Raw genomic sequence first — 20,065 nt, forward strand, 5'->3', positions numbered from 1 at the left:
ATCACATTAGCATTGTAAATCTCTATTTACAGTAAATTTCAGGATGGTTCTAATTCCCTTGCAATACTCCCCCACTCTTTTTATTCTGTCTGTACTTTTTTTTTCTTTTGTATATTTTTTCCTCTGTCATAAAACTTGCATTTTCCATCACTGAAGTGTATAAACATTGGACAAACTGCTGTTTACATCCCTCCTTCCTACATAGCTGATCCACATTTAAATATGTAAACATTTTAACTTTATTGTTTTGTTGCATTATACTAGAAATCAAAACAGTTACATAATTGTCTGTGGTAAATAATCAAAAATGTTAATTATAATGAAGTAAGCATGCTTGTTACAAGAAATGAATGTCACTTCTTTTTGGACCAAAATCTTTTATTTTTAATTCTGCAAATTTTTGTGAATCCCCCCCCCCCACTTGTAACAGCTGTGTCAAATTGATGAATAAACTGATAAGAGATGCCAAGAATAGTGCTTTATGAAGTTAGGATTTCTCTCTTCAACTAACCAACCCCAACCAATTGAGCAAATGCAACTGTATGAAATAAGTGCAAATAATACTATATAAATATTTTTATTTTGCAAATGTATCTACAGAAAGCAGATTGCATATCATTTTTAAAAATTCTATAGATTCACTAAAAAAAAAAAACACAGGCTATTCTCCTGTCCATAAACATCATCTGTTAGTGACCTGAAAGAAAACGAAAATACAAATTCAGTTAAATAAATCATTACAATTTTAAATCAAAGTTGTAAAAAAAATTATTAAAGAAACCATTTTAATTAACAAGCAATGAAAATTTTGAAGGAGCACCTGAAAAATAAGCATGTCATCATAATTATTTTTAACCTAAGTCAGTTTTTTAACTTATGCGTTGACTGCAATCTAGCAATTGTTTCTGGAACCTGCTGGCTCAAACTGTTAGAGCTTACATGTGTACTGTGTCAGACAAATGCGTGTAGAGGCTGTTTTTGATTGTATACATTTTGCCTGATAAAGGAACTAATAAAGTTTATCATAGACTGGATTGAATCTAGGTTTCTTTCTCTCAGGACAGGCAATAATACACTGTGAAACCACTCAACTACCATTGCAAAAGTTTACCATTAAACAGCAGAATGAGCCTATATAATATAAGAATATAAGTTTGATTAACATTAATCAAATTCATATTCTTAGCAGCATATGAGGCTATGGAAGAGATATAAGGAGACAGCTGAAAAGAAGATGCATGAAGAATATAAGACACAGGCCAGAAGAGTGACTAGTATAGTAAGGAAGAAGAAACTGGAATATGAGAGGAGATTGGCCCTAAGATCCAAAGAAAATCCAAGGGAATTTTTTAGATATGTGGCCAGTAGGAGGAGAAATGACTGTGGAAGAATGATATTGTGGGATAAAAAATAGAATGACTGATGCAGAGAATATAGTGGAATTATTTAATGAACACTTTATTGGAGTATTTCATCCTGGAGGAGTCAGTTTTAATGCTAGAGGGATTGGGCAGGTTCGAGGTTTAGAGGTACAGGAGGAGAGTGTGTTTCAAATACCGAGTACTCTGGATGTCAGTAAACCTGTAGGACTGGATGGTATTTCACCACAAGTTTTGAGAGAATGTGCTAGGGAACTGACAGTGCCTTTGACCTGGCTTTTCAATGAAAGTCTGGCTGCGGGAAAGGTGCCCATGGAATGGAAGGAAGATAAGATAGCACCATTGCTTAAGGGCGGTGGCAGACTGGAAGTGTCTAATTATAGGTCAGTTTGTGTGTCATCAGTAGTTAGTAAGATCTTGGAGAAAGTAGTGAAGGACCGTATACAGCATTGGGCAGATGAGAGTAATGTTATCTGTGAGAGTCAACATGGATTTGTGAAGGGGCACTCTTGTTTTAGCAATATGCTAACCTTTTATGATAAAGTTACAAGAGCATTAGATGAAGGAAAGGCATATACTGCCATTTTCTTAGACTTAGCGAAGAAGGCATTTGACAGGGTGCTACATGATAAGCTGATATTTAAGTTGCAGCACATGGGTCTGGATGTCAGATTGGTCAACTGGATTCAGGATTGGCTGTCCGATAGGTATCAGAGAGTTGTGTATGGTGGGGCAGTTTCAAGGAAGCAGAGGGTTACAAGTGGGGTCCCACACGGCTCAGAACTAGGACCTATATCGTTTAACCTTTATATCAATGACATTGTCAGTGGATTGCAAAGGGATATTCAGTTGTTTGCGGATGATGCGAAGCTGGGAAGGATTATTAGTAATAGTGCAGATGTGGCAGCCCTGCAAGAGGATTTGAATATGCTAGATAGATGGGCAAATGAATGGGGTTGTCAGTTTAATGCAGCAAAATGTAAGGTCTTGAGGTTTGGGACACATCAAGGGGACGCTGCATACTCTATGGGAGGAGTTAAACTGGAGGAAGTAAGGGAAACAAGAGATCTGGGGTTGATGATTGATAGAAACCTGAAATTTAGGGGACATATTGCAAAGGTAGTGAAGGTAACACAGAGGATTGCTGCAATAATGAGAAGGACACTGACCTGCAGAGATAAAAGGCTTATCATTCCATTGTATAAGACTCTGATCAGACCACACTTAGACTATTGTTCTCCTATCTGATCCCCAGGATTTGAAGGGGATAAATTAACTATGTAAAGGATACAAAGGCAGATAACAAAGTTGATGTCAGGACTGTACAATGTTAGTTATGAGGATCGGCTGAGGGAGTGTGGACTGCAGAGTTTGGTGGATAGAAGAAGGAGAGGTGATATGATTGAGACTTTTAAACCGTTGAGGGGGGGTTACAGGGTTGACATTGGGGAGTTCTTTTACTTGGTTGAACAGCAGGAAGGAGTGATGACAAGAGGCCATCCCTAGAAGTTACGAAAGGAAACTGTGAGCATGAGGGTGAGGAGTGGTTTCTTTGCATGGAGGGTGGTTGAACCATGGAATGCTTTGCCTGATGGAGATGAGAGCGAGAACAATGAGTCTTTTGACTCCATGGAGGCCTGAATAATAATAATAATATCAAGTTCAAAATCAACATGATAAAAACTAAAAGGAAAAAAATATTTAATGTCAACAAAATAAATATATAATATGTAAGAGTTAGCAGTACAGCTAGCTTTGTGAATTTTATTAGCTAACTGATTAAATTTCAGCCTTTGGCTAAAGTGACAATGTCATTTTGACATTAAACTTTAAATAAAGAGCTCTAAAATAATAATATATAAATTGATAAAAGCAAATAGGTTAATAAAACAGTAATTTCATTGCAATTATCATATTCATCGATGCTCACAAAGTAACTTAATCTGACAATTACAATGAAAAACTTTTTTTTTTTTAAAAAAAAAAACCTAACTGCTTTTATCAGCTAGCACATTTATTCTGATTTAGTCTTTCACACAGATTAATTTTTTTAAGATCTGTTTCAGTCAAAGAAATAGAGCATGAAGTCAGTTCCTTCTCTGAAGTTGAAGCCTGAAGTCATTCATACTTCATGAAAGAAGTTCAAGCTGTTTTCCTAGAAAATGTTATTAAAAAAAACAAAATTACACCTTCTTATTAAATCTTCATGACTCCCTGCCAGATTAAACTTGCTTATAAATTTAATACTTAATAAGAAATATTATCCTTTTAGATACCATTAGAGTGAAATTACTGAGTTAATCAATGAGTTATGAAAGGACTTATTATTCAGGATCTCCATGAAGTACCAACTTTGCATCATCAGCAAATAATTGAACAGTTCTTCTCAGATCCTTTCCTATATCGTTAATGTACAAAATAAACAGTAGTGGTCCCAGAACAGAACCCTGCAGCACGCCACTAGTCACAGGCCTTCGTTTGAACTCTACTCGTGAATAAACTACTCTCTGATAATATCTCTCCATCAACCACCCTCATATCTATCTCACCAACCCTTTATCCATCCCCATGTGCTGCAGTTTACTGATTAGAATCTCCATGTGGTATCCTGGCAAAGGCCTTTGCAAAGTCCAACAGTATCACCGTAAACTCATTACTTTTATTCAACTCAGCTGTTGCTGTAATATAAAACATGAGCAAGTTGCTGAGGAATGACCTACCCTTCACAAAACTGCCTATCCATTCCTGTATTTTGCTCTTGACCAACTTTTCCAATACTTTGACAACTCCTGATATGAGGATTGGCGAGTAATTTGCTACATCAGTCTTGGAGCTTCATTTATGAAATGGAACTGTTTTCCATCTTTCCACCCCCTTGAGTGGAATGATATAAGGAGAGCTGAGATTCCAATTAAACACTAACCAGAGCTGAGACTTTGATTAAACACAATTCCCTCAATGCTTCATGTAAAACTCGAGCTGGAATACCATTCAATCCCATAGCTGTATTCATGTTTAGGTTCTGTAATATGCTAAGCACCTTCATTTCATTTACCTCAGTTCCCATATAAGCCTTTGGCTCTCTCGTTCCTGCAAATCACCACCTGAATGATATACTCTTGCAAAGTGTTCACTTAGTAATTCTACTATTTTGACTGATTTAGTTACCTCCCTACCATCAGCATTCATTAAAATCATTATGCTATATGCATTCTTTCTTTTAACTGCAGCATATCAGAAAAACTGCTTGGGATTACGTTTAGCCTGTATTGCTAATTTCCTTTCATTTTGCTTTTGCCTTTCTTACCACACTAGTTACTTTTCTGACCTGTGCCTTGGATTGTTCATGTGACTGCAGTTCCCCTTTCTCCTTAAATTCCATCCACAATTGTTTCTATTTTTTATTTTTTTGCAGATCCAGCTTAATGATGATATTCATCCGTTTAACTACCACTTGATTTATTTTCCTGACTGTAGGTAAGCACAGTCTGCCATTACCTCCCTTGAACACTTCCGATGAACTATCAACATCCAGCCCTTGCAGTTTTATATGTCATGGCACCAATCCAAGCAATCTCCTAAGCTTGCCATACTTTCCAGCCCTGTAATTCTGCATATATAATTCAACATCTTAACTGAAAATTTCACACATTTAGCCACCTCCCAGGTCAAGACCATATGATCACTCTCACCAATTGGTGGCAACATGGTGAGATTAATTATAGACAAATTCTCAGATGCAATTACTAGATCGAGCTTCTAGTATATTTCATCACGTGCTGTTTTAGGTAATTATCTTCTTCTTCTTCTAATCTAGTTCTCATAGTTGAAATCACCCATAATAATTACCTGCCCTCCACTCATTGTTTGCCGATACATACTGTCTCCATGTTTTCTATCCCCTGGTCAACTGCTGGCCTCAATCTCACACCAGATAGCCTCAAATGTGCTATTTTTACTGGCCTGCAATTGAACTTCTACTCTCTTTGGTTGCAGTTCATCGGCTATTATCAATAACACTCCTCTCCCATTTTTTTCTCTCTATCCTCCATGAACACACTATACCTTTCACATTCTATCCACTAAACTATATCTTCTGTTACCATGTCTCACTAATGCCAAAAGCTTTGGTCAGGATGAGCCAACAATGACAAAAATTCCTTCTGCTTGTTCACCATATTAAAATACTCTGGATCAGAGATAGTTGTAGAAGGTTTTTCCACTTGCTTACAAAGAAAAGTATACAAAGGCAACTGATGTGAAGTCATGACACAAACTTTGATTATTCTTGGAAGGAAGAAAAAAAAAAAATCAGCTAACGCCTTTTTATTCCCGTATATAGGGAGAAAGCGAGGCCGTTTAGCCCTATCTAACTTTTGGAGACTGAGTGGGCAGTTCAATCTCCACTGGCAGCCAATCAGAGATAGCTGGCCAAGGCTATCACTAATTAAGTGGCTCCGCAGTGAAGAGAGACGGCTCAACAAGTGCCGCCATCTTGTGGTCCCTAACACAATATATTTAATGTCTGAAATAATGTGGGTTCTACGGTCGATTTTCTTGAGTTTACGGGAGAAAAAACCCGCTTACCCATGCCAGAGATGGAAGAATAAAAGTAAAAAAAAGTAACCCAAGAATATAACTTCTTGTCTAGTATAACATTCTTTATAAACAAGCAGGAAAATTTTATACAAAAAGACATGGAAATGGAATGCCCACTTACCGAAGAATGGATGACAGAGGAGAAATTTCAAGGGTAGCAAGCAATGATGTAGATACTGGAAAAGGAGGAAGGCCTAAACTAACCTCAAAGAACAATAGAAAGAAAGATAACTGGTTGGAAAAGAAAGACAGAAGGCTAGAATTGCAAAAGAATGGAGATGGCAGATCTAAGCCTTATGTGCCACAGGACACAAAGAGGATAGGTAAGCAGGTATTATATAATCCACTGCTTTCAATATTAACAGTTGCTATTCCTTCTAAGATCGCATAAAAATCTATGAAATAAAATTTTGAAACTCACACAACTTCACTTGCATTTCTCTCTCTGTCACGTAAAGAGTTAAAAGTAGCAACAGTTCAATACTTTTATCCTCTGTGCATGTTCTGTGCTACACAAAATGAAACTTGAGTCATAACATAGCTACTATCAGTTACAAGGAACGAATGCATTAGAATGAATATCAAAAGAAAACTAATACAATAAGATAACATTACATAACATTTCAAAATTTCTACAAAGGTATTATTTCTGGAAAAATTTCCATGTTGCTCCTATAAATAAATAGGCAAAAATAGCCATAACAATTAATAATTTCTATAAAGGTTTTATCATCAAGGTAGCTGAGTTAGTATTGTAATCATAAATTTAACTAACCACCATTTATCTATTATTTACAACTTTAAGTTGATAGATGACTTTTACTGCTCAACATGTGTAACTGTGTAACCACCAATTCTGTTTATGAGGTCGAAAATGGACATAAAAAAAAAGTAATGAATATGATGTCTCATTACAAGGGTTTCTGAATTATCTGAATCTTAGATCTAATCTAATCCTCTCAAAAGAATAAAGTTTGCAGATTATTGAAGAAAGTCACTTCCTGGCCAAAAGAAACAGTAAACGCAAGTTTTTTTCATGCACCCTACACCTTATTGTGTATAGTATAAACAGTCCCACATACAAACTTGCTAAACATTTAGCTAAATTACTAGCCCCCTGCCCCCAAACATAATTCTTTCTCCTTTGTTAAAAATTCCATTCACCTAAAAAGTATATTAGAAATCCATATCTTAAAAAAGTTCAGACATAATGATTAGTTTTGATATTACTTCACTATTAACCAATGTACCATTAATTGAAACCCTTGATTTGATAAAGTTGCATTTCCCCCAAGATATATTTGAATTTACATAGATTTAACAGTACATGCAGGTTATTTTGCATCTTAAAAAAGTTCAGACATAATGATTAGTTTTGATATTACTTCACTATTAACCAATGTACCATTAATTGAAACCCTTGATTTGATAAAGTTGCATTTCCCCCAAGATATATTTGAATTTACATAGATTTAACAGTACATGCAGGTTATTTTGCATGGAAAGGGAAGACATACTAACAACTAGATGGAACAGCAATGAGCCCTCCCTTAGCCAATTTCTACATAGGACACTTGAAAAACCTAGCTATGAATAAAGTTACTCTTCCAGTGGTTTGGCTATGCAATGTTGATGATGTGTTTGCAATTTGGCAAACAAATAAATTTATTTGGCAAATTTAATTTTTATTCATTAAACTTTATTCATTATACATAGCAAGTATATTTTACATTAATGCATAGCATTATGGGAAGGGTCACTACCCAGACCAGTTTTGTATACATATATAAGTATATATATATTTCCATATATACTTATATGGAAATATCACTTCTAGGTCTGGCTCCCACTGATGAGACCTTTATTGAGGTCTCATCAGTGGGAGCCAGACCCAGAAGTGATATTTCCATATATAAGTATATGTCAAAAAGTGTCACACCTTATTACTAAAATACTCTGGATTACAGAAAGATGTTTGAAAGTTTTTCCACTTGGTTATGATATAAATTAAAGATGACAAAAAATTATATTCTTGGTTTCATCTTTAATCCAAGTGTAAGCAAACAGAGTTTGCACGTGACTTCTGCATTACTTTATATCATATGAGAGATAGGTCCATTCTTCTATATTTTTCATCCACTTCAGTCTTTGTCTTTCTCTCCTCCTCTTTCCTTCAAGTTTCCAATAGTTCCTTCAAGAAATGTCCTTTGTAGGCAATTGTGTCTAAGAATATGTCCGAAATAGCTGACTTTTCTCTTTTTAATCTGTTATCAGGCTTCTGTTTTCACCTACCATCTCTAGTACCTCTTCATTTGACTTTTTGTCTTTCCATAATATCCATATAATTCTCCACAGTGTCCACATGTCAAAGATCTCTAGTTTTTTCTCACTCAGATTGGAAAGTGTCCATGTCTCTACTCCATACAGTAATGTAGACCATATGTAGCATTTGGAGATTCTGATGTTTTCAGATTTAATTCCCTAGATGTTGGCAGATTTTGCAATTTTTGCACATCACTGAAAGATAACCGTGATTTCAATCCTAATTTCATCATCTGTCCTACCATTCTATGTGATCAAGTGTCCAAAGTATGTATGTTTGCACATGTTCTAGTTTACAGGAAAACCTTGCTTAACGTGATTAATTAATCCAACAATTAATGTGTGCTAAGAGAAATCACATTAAGTGAATCCAATAAACAATAGGAATGATTATAATTCATCCATCAGTTAGCGTAAATTTGGGAAAAAATTACAGTACAAGCTATATTAGAGGATAAAATTGTTAAAGTTAATAAAAATCAATTGTTAAATCTTTATTTAATGTCTAAACATTTGATTAAGCTACTTTTTTTTACAAAAAAAATTAAGTAAAGATGATGAATAGTGCTCGACTTTTTCATCTCGTCATGCAATTCGCAATTGCTTTATCACGATTTCGGCAGACTTCGAAGCTTCGTTCCATATTAGGATCAGCATCAAACAAAATTTTCTTAGCATACTCAAAGTGATTGAAATAGCTCAAGTTCTTTTGCGGTTAGCTTCTTAGTCGTAATATTCTCTTCTTGTTCGCACTCTTTCATACGCATTCTGCTCTTCTAGTTGAAGGAGATCATTCTCGCTTAACTGTTCTTAATGGGAATCAAGCAAGCTGCTCACATCTTCATTATCCAGTTCATTAAATCCTAGTTCTTTTCCAATTGTGCTGATTTCTTCCATAATGTTAGATCTTGGATTTTGCACACTTTGTATCCTGGTTGAGATGCTTCAGTTTTAGCTAGGAAACCAATTTTGTCAATGTTGAATATTTAAAGATCATCATAATCACCCTCCTGAATTATGCTTTGCAATTCTTCAGAAAGTTGGCCGCAGAATCTTTATCAGCACTAACTGATTCCTGTTATTTTTAAGTTATGCAGTCCAGTTCGATTTTTAAAATGGTCAAACCATCTTAAACTAGCAGTAAAGCTTTCATATTCCACTTGAAATTTGTTCTCTTTCACTTGAGGTAAAAATATTGAGAGCTTATGCCCGAATATTCCTTGTACTAAGAGGTATTTTTTTTTTTTTTTTTTTTGGTTATCATCCTCAATTCAGAGTGATAGAAGACGCTCCATCTCGATCATTAAATGTCTTCTATTTCCGGTGATCTGCATGCATAAAAAAGCAGCAAGAACTTTTTCTTGTTCTTTGTATTCTTTGCCCTTATTTAATATAGTCCAAATTGCAGACTCACTGTATCCCAGGTCTCGCACAATCATTGTATTACTAGTGCACTTTCATGTCTCTTAATGACTTCCAGCTTTTCTACTCATTGTCATTGATATTTCCTTTTCTCTTGAAATTATGATTTTTGTCTTTTTAAAGTTGAAACTGAGGCCATGCTGTTCACTGTATTTGAGGGTTTCATCTGTAAGAATCTTGAGGTTATATTTGTTTTCAGCTAGAAGAACCATGTCATCTGCATATTTAGGTTATTAATATTTCTGTCCCCAACAGTGATTCCTTTGAGGTTACTAATTTTATTAAATATTTCTTCAGTGTACAGCTTAAAGAGAATTGGAGACAAGACACAACCTTTCACATACCTTTCTGAACTGGAAATTCTTCTGAGGTCTTCCTATTTATTCTCAAAGAAAGTTTTGAATGATTTTCAATTAAATGCTCATGTTGAATATTCTCAAATGCCCTTTTGTAATCTTTGAAGCAGAGATACGCATCTTTTTGTTTTTCTAAATATCTTTCTATGATGGTTCTAATGTTGAAAATACCAACATTTTACTCGAAGCCACTTTGTGTATCATTTATTTCTATGTTTATTTTTCTCATATTTCTTTCAACAACAATATAAGAGAACTTTTGATACTTGGCTGATGAGGCTAATTGTCCCGAACTCTTCACATCTTGTAGATTTTGTTTTTTTTTGGGAACTGGAACAAAAATCAAGTGGTTAATATCTTTGGGTAGAAATCCAGTCTCGTATATCTTATTACATAATTTTGTTAGAAATTTCAGTCATTCTTCATTTAGGGCCTCAACCATTCTGCCAAGATTTTATCTATTCCTGCAGCTTTATGTGGTTTTAGTTTTTTGACAGCATTTTAAATTAAATTTCTTTGTTGTTCCTTTATATATTTGTTGTTTATAATTTCCTTGTATATTCAACCTATCTTTCCATGATTTTTTTTTTAGAATTGAGTCCCTAATGACATTTGAGTGATTTACTTTATTTGTCCTGTGTAATTTCTCTGATCTTTTCATGCATTTCTCTGCTTCAGTGCTTTCTGTCAAGGTTTTTTATGTCTGTACATTTATTCCTAATCCATTCCTCCTCAGCTTTCCTGCATTCTTTTTTTTTTTTTTATTTCTTTGTTCATGTTTTTATATTCAGGTTTGGTTCTTTAATCCCCCCCCCCATCAACTAAGATTTTTTCATTTATCCAAGGTTTATACTTTTTCCTTTTTAAATCCTTCGTTGATGCTCTTTTTCAATGTTTGCCAGTTCATCATGTTAATTTAATCAATTGGTCTTCTATTCTCTGTGTGCGTGTGGTGGTGGTGGTGGTGGTGTGTGTGTGGGGGGGGGTATCAGACTTGTCAGCTTGGTATCTTAAGTTTTATTTTGATTTTTGCAATCACTGGGTTGTGGCCCAATGTTTTTGTTATCCCATTTCGGAATCTTTTGCTTATTATATAGTCAATTTGGTTTCTACAGATGTCCCCAGGGCTTTTCCATGTATACAGTCTTCTGGGAGGATGTTTAAATAATGTGCAATTAGTAAGTCATTGGTTTCACGGAAATGGATCAATCATTCATTCTTTCATTTCTAATTTCAAGCCCTTGGTTACCCATGCAGAATGAGATTTTTTCTGAGCCCACTTTTGCATTTAGGTCACCCATCATAATAATAATATCATCTGACTTAGCACTAGAGATTGTAGACTGTATGTCTCACAGCTTGTATGTCTGCACTTTGTATACTGCTAGTTTAGTGTTTTGACAAATTTCTCTGTAATTCCATATAAATTCATTCAACTGGCTATCTACCATAGAAATATTTTATTTGTTCTATAGCTCTCCAGTCAGAATGATGCTGAGTTTTCAATGCTCCTGCCTATTTTCAGTTTTGTTCTTCTTATTACTGATTTCCAAGCGACATTCATTACAGCTCTTATTCAATTTAGTTACAGAATCCTGGACTTGCAATGGATGTATTTAGGAGTATATCATCTGCAAAAAGCAAAGAGCTAAATTTGATATCCCCAATTCTAATATCAGGTTTAATGTTACTTTCTTACATAATATGATCCATATGCATGATACGAGTGGAAATAATGTGCATCCCTATCTTACACCTGATTTTACATTAAACCATCTTCTTGTATTCTCTTCAATTCTAATTGCTGACATGGAATTAAAATATGGCAGACTTAAAATAAAAATATATCATCATCATCAAATTCCTGCCATGTACCCTCAAAGGGGTGTACAGGATATGATAGTACTACATGAAAAAAATTGCATCATTACTAACTTCCTATCTACAATTTTCCTCCAAATCAGTGTTACTTGTCAAGACTCCAACATTATCAGATCTTATATTTCTATCGTCTAAGGCACTTTTTACCGTATCAATCCACCTATATCTTGATCTTCCTCTGGGTCGTTTTGCTGCCAACCTGGCAGAGAACACTTGTTTCGCTAATCTTTCTTTGCCCATTCTGTTTAAGTGACCATACCACCTGAGATTAGCTCTGCTAACACATTCCTGGATGCTGACAATGTCAAGTTCTTTCCTAATATCCTCGTTTTTAATATGATATTGCCATTGATGCCATCTGTTCATGCCTCTAATCTTTCTCAGGACTCTCATATCTGCAGTCTCTAGTCTTTGGTCAAGTGTTTTACTTCTGACCCAGCTCTCAGATCCATAAGTTTAAACTGGTTTGAACACTGTCTTGTATACAGCTAATTTAGTGTTCCGACTAATTTCTCTCTTATTCCATATGAATTTATTCAGTTGACTTCCCACCATACCAGCTTTGCTGATTCTGTTGTCTATTTCTATATTTAATTTACCATCTTCACAAAAAATCGTGCCTAAGTAGCTGAAATGTTTTACTTGTTCCACAGGTTCTCTATTCACAACACTGTTGACATTTTCAATGATTCTGCCTATTTTCATTGTCTTTGTCTTTTTATTGCTGACCTTCATGCCATATCTATTACAAGTTATTCAATTTAGTGAGAGAATCTTGCAGACTTGTAGCGGATTTATTTAGAAGCTTAACATCATCCGCATAAAGCAAAGAGCTGACATTAAGATCTCCAATTTTGATATCATGTTTAATACCACTTTCCTTCATAATGTGATCCATATAGATAATGAATAACAGAGGGGATAATGTACATCTTTGTCTCACCCCATATTTAACATTAAACCATCTTCCTGTACTTCCTTCAATATCCTTAACTGCTGACTTACAGCTCAAATAAAGACTAAGTATTGCTTGATATAATGCCCCATTCATCATATAACTGTGGTGTATCGAATAGCTTCTCTCTTGGCACCTTGTCATATGCCTTTTCCAAAATAAAAAATGATGGTACAACATGACAAAAATAAAATATATTAAAATATATAATATAATTAAAATATTGCCCTGTATAACGTTCCTTGTCATATTCCACTAATTTCTCAACTATTTGTCATAAAGTGAAAATCTGATCCTGACTTCTATTTGCTTTGAATCCAGCTTGTTCTTCTCCCAGTTTCTCAGCATCTTTACAAGTATGCTTGTAAAGCATACTTGTAAAGATGCTGAGAAACATAAATCTTAATTTGAACACTAAGTAGAGAAATTGCTCGGTAATTCTCACATCCAGCTTTATTTCCTTTCTTATAGATGGGAAACTACTCCAATCCTCTCAAATTTGACCTTCTGACTAGGCCCTCGGAACTATACAGTGTAGCCACTGCAAAACTTTTATACCTCCATATTTGAGAATTTCTGGTCAAATATCATCTACTCCAGGTACCTTTCCACATTTAAAGTTTCTGACAGCTTTTCTCTCAAATATTGATATCTACTCCTGTTTGCATTCCTCTTGAAAAATTTTCACTAGTTCTGTCACTGCTTGCTTCAAATAATTACTGAAGACATCTAGGATATCCTTATCTTCAATTTTCATGTCCCCTTTTATCATCGATTTTTATCATACAGTACTCTTTCCTTCATTTCTGAGCTTTTTTCAATAACCTCCAGAATATTTGCCACCTTTGTGATATTTACTTTCTGTATTACCGAAGTTTTCCCATGACTTTTGTTTAGCTGCTTTAGCACATACCTTAGCTCTCTTACATTTTTTCTGCATTCTTTTTTGGGCATCTACTGATCTATTTGCTAGGAACTTTCAGTATGCTTTCTTCTTTTCCAGGACTGCTTCTTTAACTTCTTTTGTTCACTATGGTGTTCTTTTTTCTATCCTTGGAGACAACTTCACCACATGCATCCTTAACTGAATCAATCATGTTTTCTTCAGAGTTTGCCACTCAGCTTCAAGGTTTGGTTCTTGTTTTTGAACTTTTCATTTTTTTTTCAATAATGTTTGTACAGCTGAGTCTACAGTTGACCTGTAAAAGCTGCTCAACTTTAATTCTTTCCAGAACAGTATTTTTACATACTGTAGGATAAAACTAATATTCAATTTTATCCTACTTAAAACTAAACGATGGTCACTTCCAATTTCCAATCCTGCATACACTCTTGTATCTTGGGAGGTTGCTTAAGGGTCAAAGCCAAATAACTGGGAGGAGACCTCCACATCCCCTTTAAGGAATGCAGAAAAACTGATTGGGGCTTCTAACCTAATCCTCACCCTCACGTGGTGCATCCCATTAGTAGGTATCCACTGGGTTCTGAATGAAGGAGGATGGGCTGGCAATTTGGGACAGCCTACAAACTGTACTCTCTATTTGCTTAAACCACAAATAGCATATTTATACTTAAAATCTAAAACAAACAACTTTCAGAGATAATCATACTCACACAATGCTGATCATATAGGTCCTTAAACTCATTCACCAATATTGCAATCACCACTCTCTCTCTCTCTGGCAACATATACCACTCACTAAGCATTGCCCATGAGAAAAACTGCACCTCACCCCCCCCCCTAATCAGTGAACTCTTGTTCACCTTTCATAAATGACCTCTTGTTCTTTTCCTTCCTACCATATATTGAAAAAATTCTCTTATATCAATCTATAAAACCCACTTACAAGCTTATATGTGTCTACCACCACCACCTATATGACAAACACTGCAACCCACAGTTAATCTCTTCTCATGATCAACATCTCACAGTCCTGAAATCACCTCATTTATTCACCTATGAATGCTTTCTATTGTTTCTTCATCACATCAAAAGTCAGATCAAATCTGTCTAAATGGGGACTGAATTAATGTCTTATATAATGGCACAACTACTTTTTTTTTTTTTTTTGGCTTACTAATGTCCTTTTCATTATTCCTACAATCCTCTTTGTTATCTTCACTATCTTCCCCTGAACTTCAATCCTCTATCCACAATCATCCCTCCCCCCCCCCCCAAAAAAAATCCCATACTTTCTCCACCTCTTACAGAATATTTCCATTAACATAGTACACTGCATTCCATCTCCTCAGTCTGAAATGCAAAATCTTATACTTGTTCACAGTGAAGAGGCATATTCACTCTTCTGCCCACAAGGCCCAGCCTATCCAAATGCTCCCAAAGTAACTACAGTATACCTTCATCACTACTGTTGTCACCTTGTAAAATGCAATCAAATTACTAAAACAAATCTATGTTGACTATCTAGAGATTATTTTGTCAGTCCAATTTTGTATTCCATTCTTGATCAACTTCTCCAAGATCTTCACTATGATCTCAAAAATGCAGACTGATCACTAATCTGATACCTCTGTTTTATAACTACTCTTATGTAGTGGTACTACTTTATCCTCTTTCTACTCTTCCAGGACCTTTCCTATAACAAGACTTTCATTAAACAACAAAGTCAGAAGTACAGTTAATCCCTTTGCACATTCTCTTAAAATGTATAGTGACACCTCATCCAATCCTATTCCTTTATTGATATCAAGTTTGCTCAGTATAGTAAACACTTCCCATTCTTCTATTTCCATGCCATTATCTTCTCCTTCCACCACCATGCCCAGTCCGAACATATTTCAACAACAATAAAATATGCTAACAAAATATTTTAATGCTGTCTTCTGCCTTGTAATACCCACCTTTAGCAACCATTGTCATTCTACCAGAGTCACCTTTTCTTTTACTGGCTATAACTAAAGAACTCCACAGGACTTTTTCTTAGCTTGCTATGACAATCTTCTTTCACATTCTAATTTCTTCCTTCTTATCATACTTGTTTTCCTAGCCATGTTTTATATTTATCATGCAACTGTTGACCTTCATCCTATTTATACCATCTCCAAAGAACTTTCTTGTTATGGATTTCCCTTCAAATTTCATTATACAGTAGGATTCTGATTTAGGATTCTAACAACTGATTTAACAATATGATGTTAAATCAGTTGTCAGATCTAACCAGTACACAAGTTTTGTGACCTCAATTTATTTATGTTGTTGCTCACTATATCTCTGCTTTGCTGTGAATTATAAATTGTTAATAACTATTATTTTATCTTATTGTTATTAATAATTGCAAAGAAAATCAAAGTAAGGTTACTGTTGCCTCTAGCAAAAAAGAAGGAAGACTTCTAAACATATTACATTAGATACTAAGATTGAAATTATTTAATTTGGTGATGAGGCATACTTAAAACCATATGCCGTTATTGAGATGTTTCTCAATACATGCAAAAAGAAGAAAATCTACTATTCAATATTACTAACTTTTACGTTGGGAAAATTAATCTAAATTTTTAATTTGAGTAATTCGTAAATAAAAAAAAAATGTTTTATTTGCGTCACTTAAGCACATATTCCTGCTTTAAAGTGTTATTAAACTTTACCAGCAAAGGTTGGTCGATTGGTAGGGCCTCTGCTACTAATGGCTCGCAAAAAGTTATGCAAGTTTGAGCGCAGTTAGTAGTTGGAATGAGTTAATCGTTCGATGCTGTTGACACACTCTCCCTCGATGAATCTTTGGACTCCCTGGATGTGTCACATAATAATAATAATATGTATGCATCCTTGAGAGAGAGAGAAAATGATTCACTTTTCGACGGTGGCCTGTAACCTGATGTACAATACTGTATATGACCGGCGTGCACCAGTTGGGGGGAGAGATTGCTAGTACTTTACTTTCATTCTTTCTCTTCTACTACTGGAATATTATATTCCACATAAGCCGAAATGTATTTACATGTCTGTCTACAGATATTAGCCATATAAATGTTGGCGCATTTAAAATTAACGGGTCTTGTGATGGGCTTTAAATCTCTTCGAACGTTGTGAAAGTTTGGATAAGTAAACATTGTGAAAGACGGCCAGTATATTTCTTTCTACAACACCAACTTTCCCGTGAAGTGGAGAGAAAGCAGTATACAAACCTACAAAAATCATATTCAAAGAGTTGATTATGTAACAATAACATGATCTGTGAGAAGTGAAATTAACGTTAGGTTTAACTTTATTAGTTACCTTCTACTCCATTTATTCTAATTCAAGTTCACTTCCGGCATGTTGACTACCGATCTTCTCTAATCGTTGTACAACGAAGTTTGTGGTATCTATGAACCGATTGACACAATTAGATAAACAGTTTTCCACCTTTGAATCTAAACGCTGTCCAGGCTTATCAACGCACATGTCCCAGCATTTTTCTGTTAATTCATTGACTAAATACTGAAATCTTTGTTTCTGAGTTTCTCCTTCAATAAAACTCTTCAGTTCCGAATCAATCTGAACTTTAGCTTCCGTTCCACCAGCATAATTACTTCCAAAACTCATTGTTAAAATTAATCTAACAAAGTCAAGAATACTTGAAATTCTATACGCAGGCCAATTAATAAACTCACATGGATCTACACGTGTGGGATATAGAAGGATACGAAGTTCTCATAAACTAATCTGTAAAAAATAAACCCCGCTAATTCCTTTTACTCACCAAAGGGTGTAGGTAAGTGTAATAAATCTCTCTATGAAGCTGAAATAAATAAATAAATAAATAAATATATATATATATATATATATATATATATATATCGCCCAGATTGTCATATGCAAATTGTGAACAAATACAATCGAGAAATAAAAATATCACCTCTTTTCAATTTTTTCTCTTATAATATTGTAAAAGGTGGATTAATTAATCAGTCCTCCAGTTACAGGAGTAAACGTGCGATGCCTTGATTACGTTTAACAATGAGAGCAAAATAGAATTTTTCGATATTAAGATCGAATTTTTATTTTAGTGCACTTAAAAATGTTAAAGTTTTTAATAAAAATATTTATCATTAAGCTGGACACAAATCCATGCCTTGAAAAGAGAAGCTAAGAAAGAGAAAAATAGTTGCAAACATACAACTGAATATGTAATTCGAAATACGTAAATTACATAAGAAATTCCCGAGATACGCACTATATTAACGGGCAGCACTTATGCGCAAACGGTTAGCGCAAGTCGACACTCAGTCCCACAAGCTGTATCGCTCCCAGTACCCACGTGTTTCTTGCTGTGAGCAAACCTATATAGTGTTATATTCACATTTTTGGTATTTTTTTTATAAATAATATTCACAATGGCTGATAGTAAACGTGAACGTACTACAATCGATGTAGAGATGAAATGACACATAATAAAGGAGCATGAAGGTGTACGATTCTTATCGGGTGTAGCACGTAAACTAACTCGGTCTTGAAGTATTATTATTATTATTATTATTCGTGACACCTCCAAGGAGTCGGAAGACTCATTGCGGGAGGACACACGCTATGCAGCTGTCTCCACCACTACACCGAACCTCTACTACCAATCATCTCCATCTACTGCCCACCACCACCACAACTATTATTATTATTATTATTACGGGCGACTCCAAGGAGTCCTTAGAATCATCGAGGGAGGCCTTCAGCATCATGTCCATCACAACTATTTGACATTCACACAGTATCTATCATACTTTGCCTTGAACTCATTCACTGTCATAGCACCCACAACAGACTCTGGCAGCTAATTCCACTTATTCACCACTCTAAAAGTAAAATGCCTAGCTCTAATACCCTTACTAACCACACTCTTGCCCAGCTCTCATGGATGTCCCCTAGTCCTCCCACCACCAGTCCTGATCTCAAAAATATCCTCTGAATTAATCTTATAGAAACCCTTCAGCAATTTGAATGTCTCAATCATATCTCCCCAGTAGTATACTGGCCACTTCTGACAAGATCAAGATAAGATAAGGAATCGAGCGTGTTGGTTGTCCACCTGATGCCGTCATTGTGTGTGTGACGTCATGATTTTGGAATGTTTGGAATTTCCCTGCGGCATATGTGTCGGTGACGTCAGTTTTTGTGTTTTGGTTTGCGTATGGAATTATGAGCGATGGTAGAGATAAGGATTCGTGTCGTGATTGGTGGGGCACTTTAAACAAGATCAAGATAAGATAAGGAATCATGTCGTCGATGTGTGTTGTTATCAGATGAAGATAAGTGACGTCATTTGTTAGTTGTAAATAAGTGACGTTATTGTTTTGAATGGAAAGGAAAGATATATATATTAGTGGATAGGGATTCGTGTCGTGATTGGTGGAGCAATTTGAACATGATCAAGATCAAGATAAGATAAGGAATCGTGTCGTGGGTGTGTGTTGTTATCAGATGAAGATAAGTGTTAATTATTATGGGAATTCTTAGAGTAGAGTAGAGTTGAGATGGCGGCAGTATTTCGACCTTTTCAGAATAATTAATTATATGCTGGTGTCCCCCAAACACACACTTTATTTTCATAACTCATCCATATTTTATTCATAACTCATCCGAATATTTTGATTTGTCTAAATTTAGATCTTAAAGTTCAATAAATAAATTGTGTGTGAATTCACTGTGATTTCAAAAGTGATCTTACTTAAATATGCATAACACATCAATGACACTATTTGTTCATTGCACTGCAATGCAGAAATAGGAATTTACAGATATCACCAATGCATATGGTGTTTTTCTTGTTGTAACATTTCTTTGATGAGACGTGCGGTTGGTTGATTTTGATACTGCTTCCCAGATGAGTATGCCAATTTCCACATACACTAATATTAGCAGCACTGCTATAAAAGGAAGTATCTACTAAAGTATAAAGAGCTAATAAGCTTCAATTCGGCAATGAAAACATTACTTAAATTAAGGGGATATTGAATCCCACATAGTTTTAAAACCGAATAAGAAACTCAAAGATTGGAATCAGAGAGTTTCTTGCCGAATATAGTAAACTATAAAGTATAAAGTATCGGCGGACACTAGCGTTAGCCAAAGCAAGTGATCCTGGTACATAGTACATTACTGGGCAACTCGTTGCAAAGGTGGAGGAAGAAGTTCAGATCGCTATTCTTAGGTATTT

The 20,065-nt window shown here is 35.1% G+C and overlaps 1 protein-coding gene across 1 annotated transcript; it reads right to left on the minus strand.

Annotated features, from left to right (window-relative positions):
* Positions 1 to 561: 561 nt before the first annotated feature.
* Positions 562 to 17,567, minus strand: LOC150104233 (mitochondrial import inner membrane translocase subunit Tim8 A-like). The gene is made up of 2 exons (XM_090396955.1): positions 17,152 to 17,567; positions 562 to 697 (listed from the first exon to the last, which is right to left on the minus strand). The coding sequence occupies exon 1, from the start codon at positions 17,458 to 17,460 to the stop codon at positions 17,164 to 17,166; it is 297 nt and encodes a 98-aa protein (XP_090253081.1). The 5' UTR covers positions 17,461 to 17,567; the 3' UTR covers positions 562 to 697; positions 17,152 to 17,163.
* Between the last annotated feature and the right edge of the window lie 2,498 nt (positions 17,568 to 20,065).

This window comes from Typopeltis vanoorti, chromosome 8 (assembly GCF_054136105.1).
Source record: "Typopeltis vanoorti isolate ZY-2024b chromosome 8, IOZ_Tvanoo_1.0, whole genome shotgun sequence".
In the NCBI taxonomy this organism is placed as follows: domain Eukaryota; kingdom Metazoa; phylum Arthropoda; class Arachnida; order Uropygi; family Thelyphonidae; genus Typopeltis; species Typopeltis vanoorti.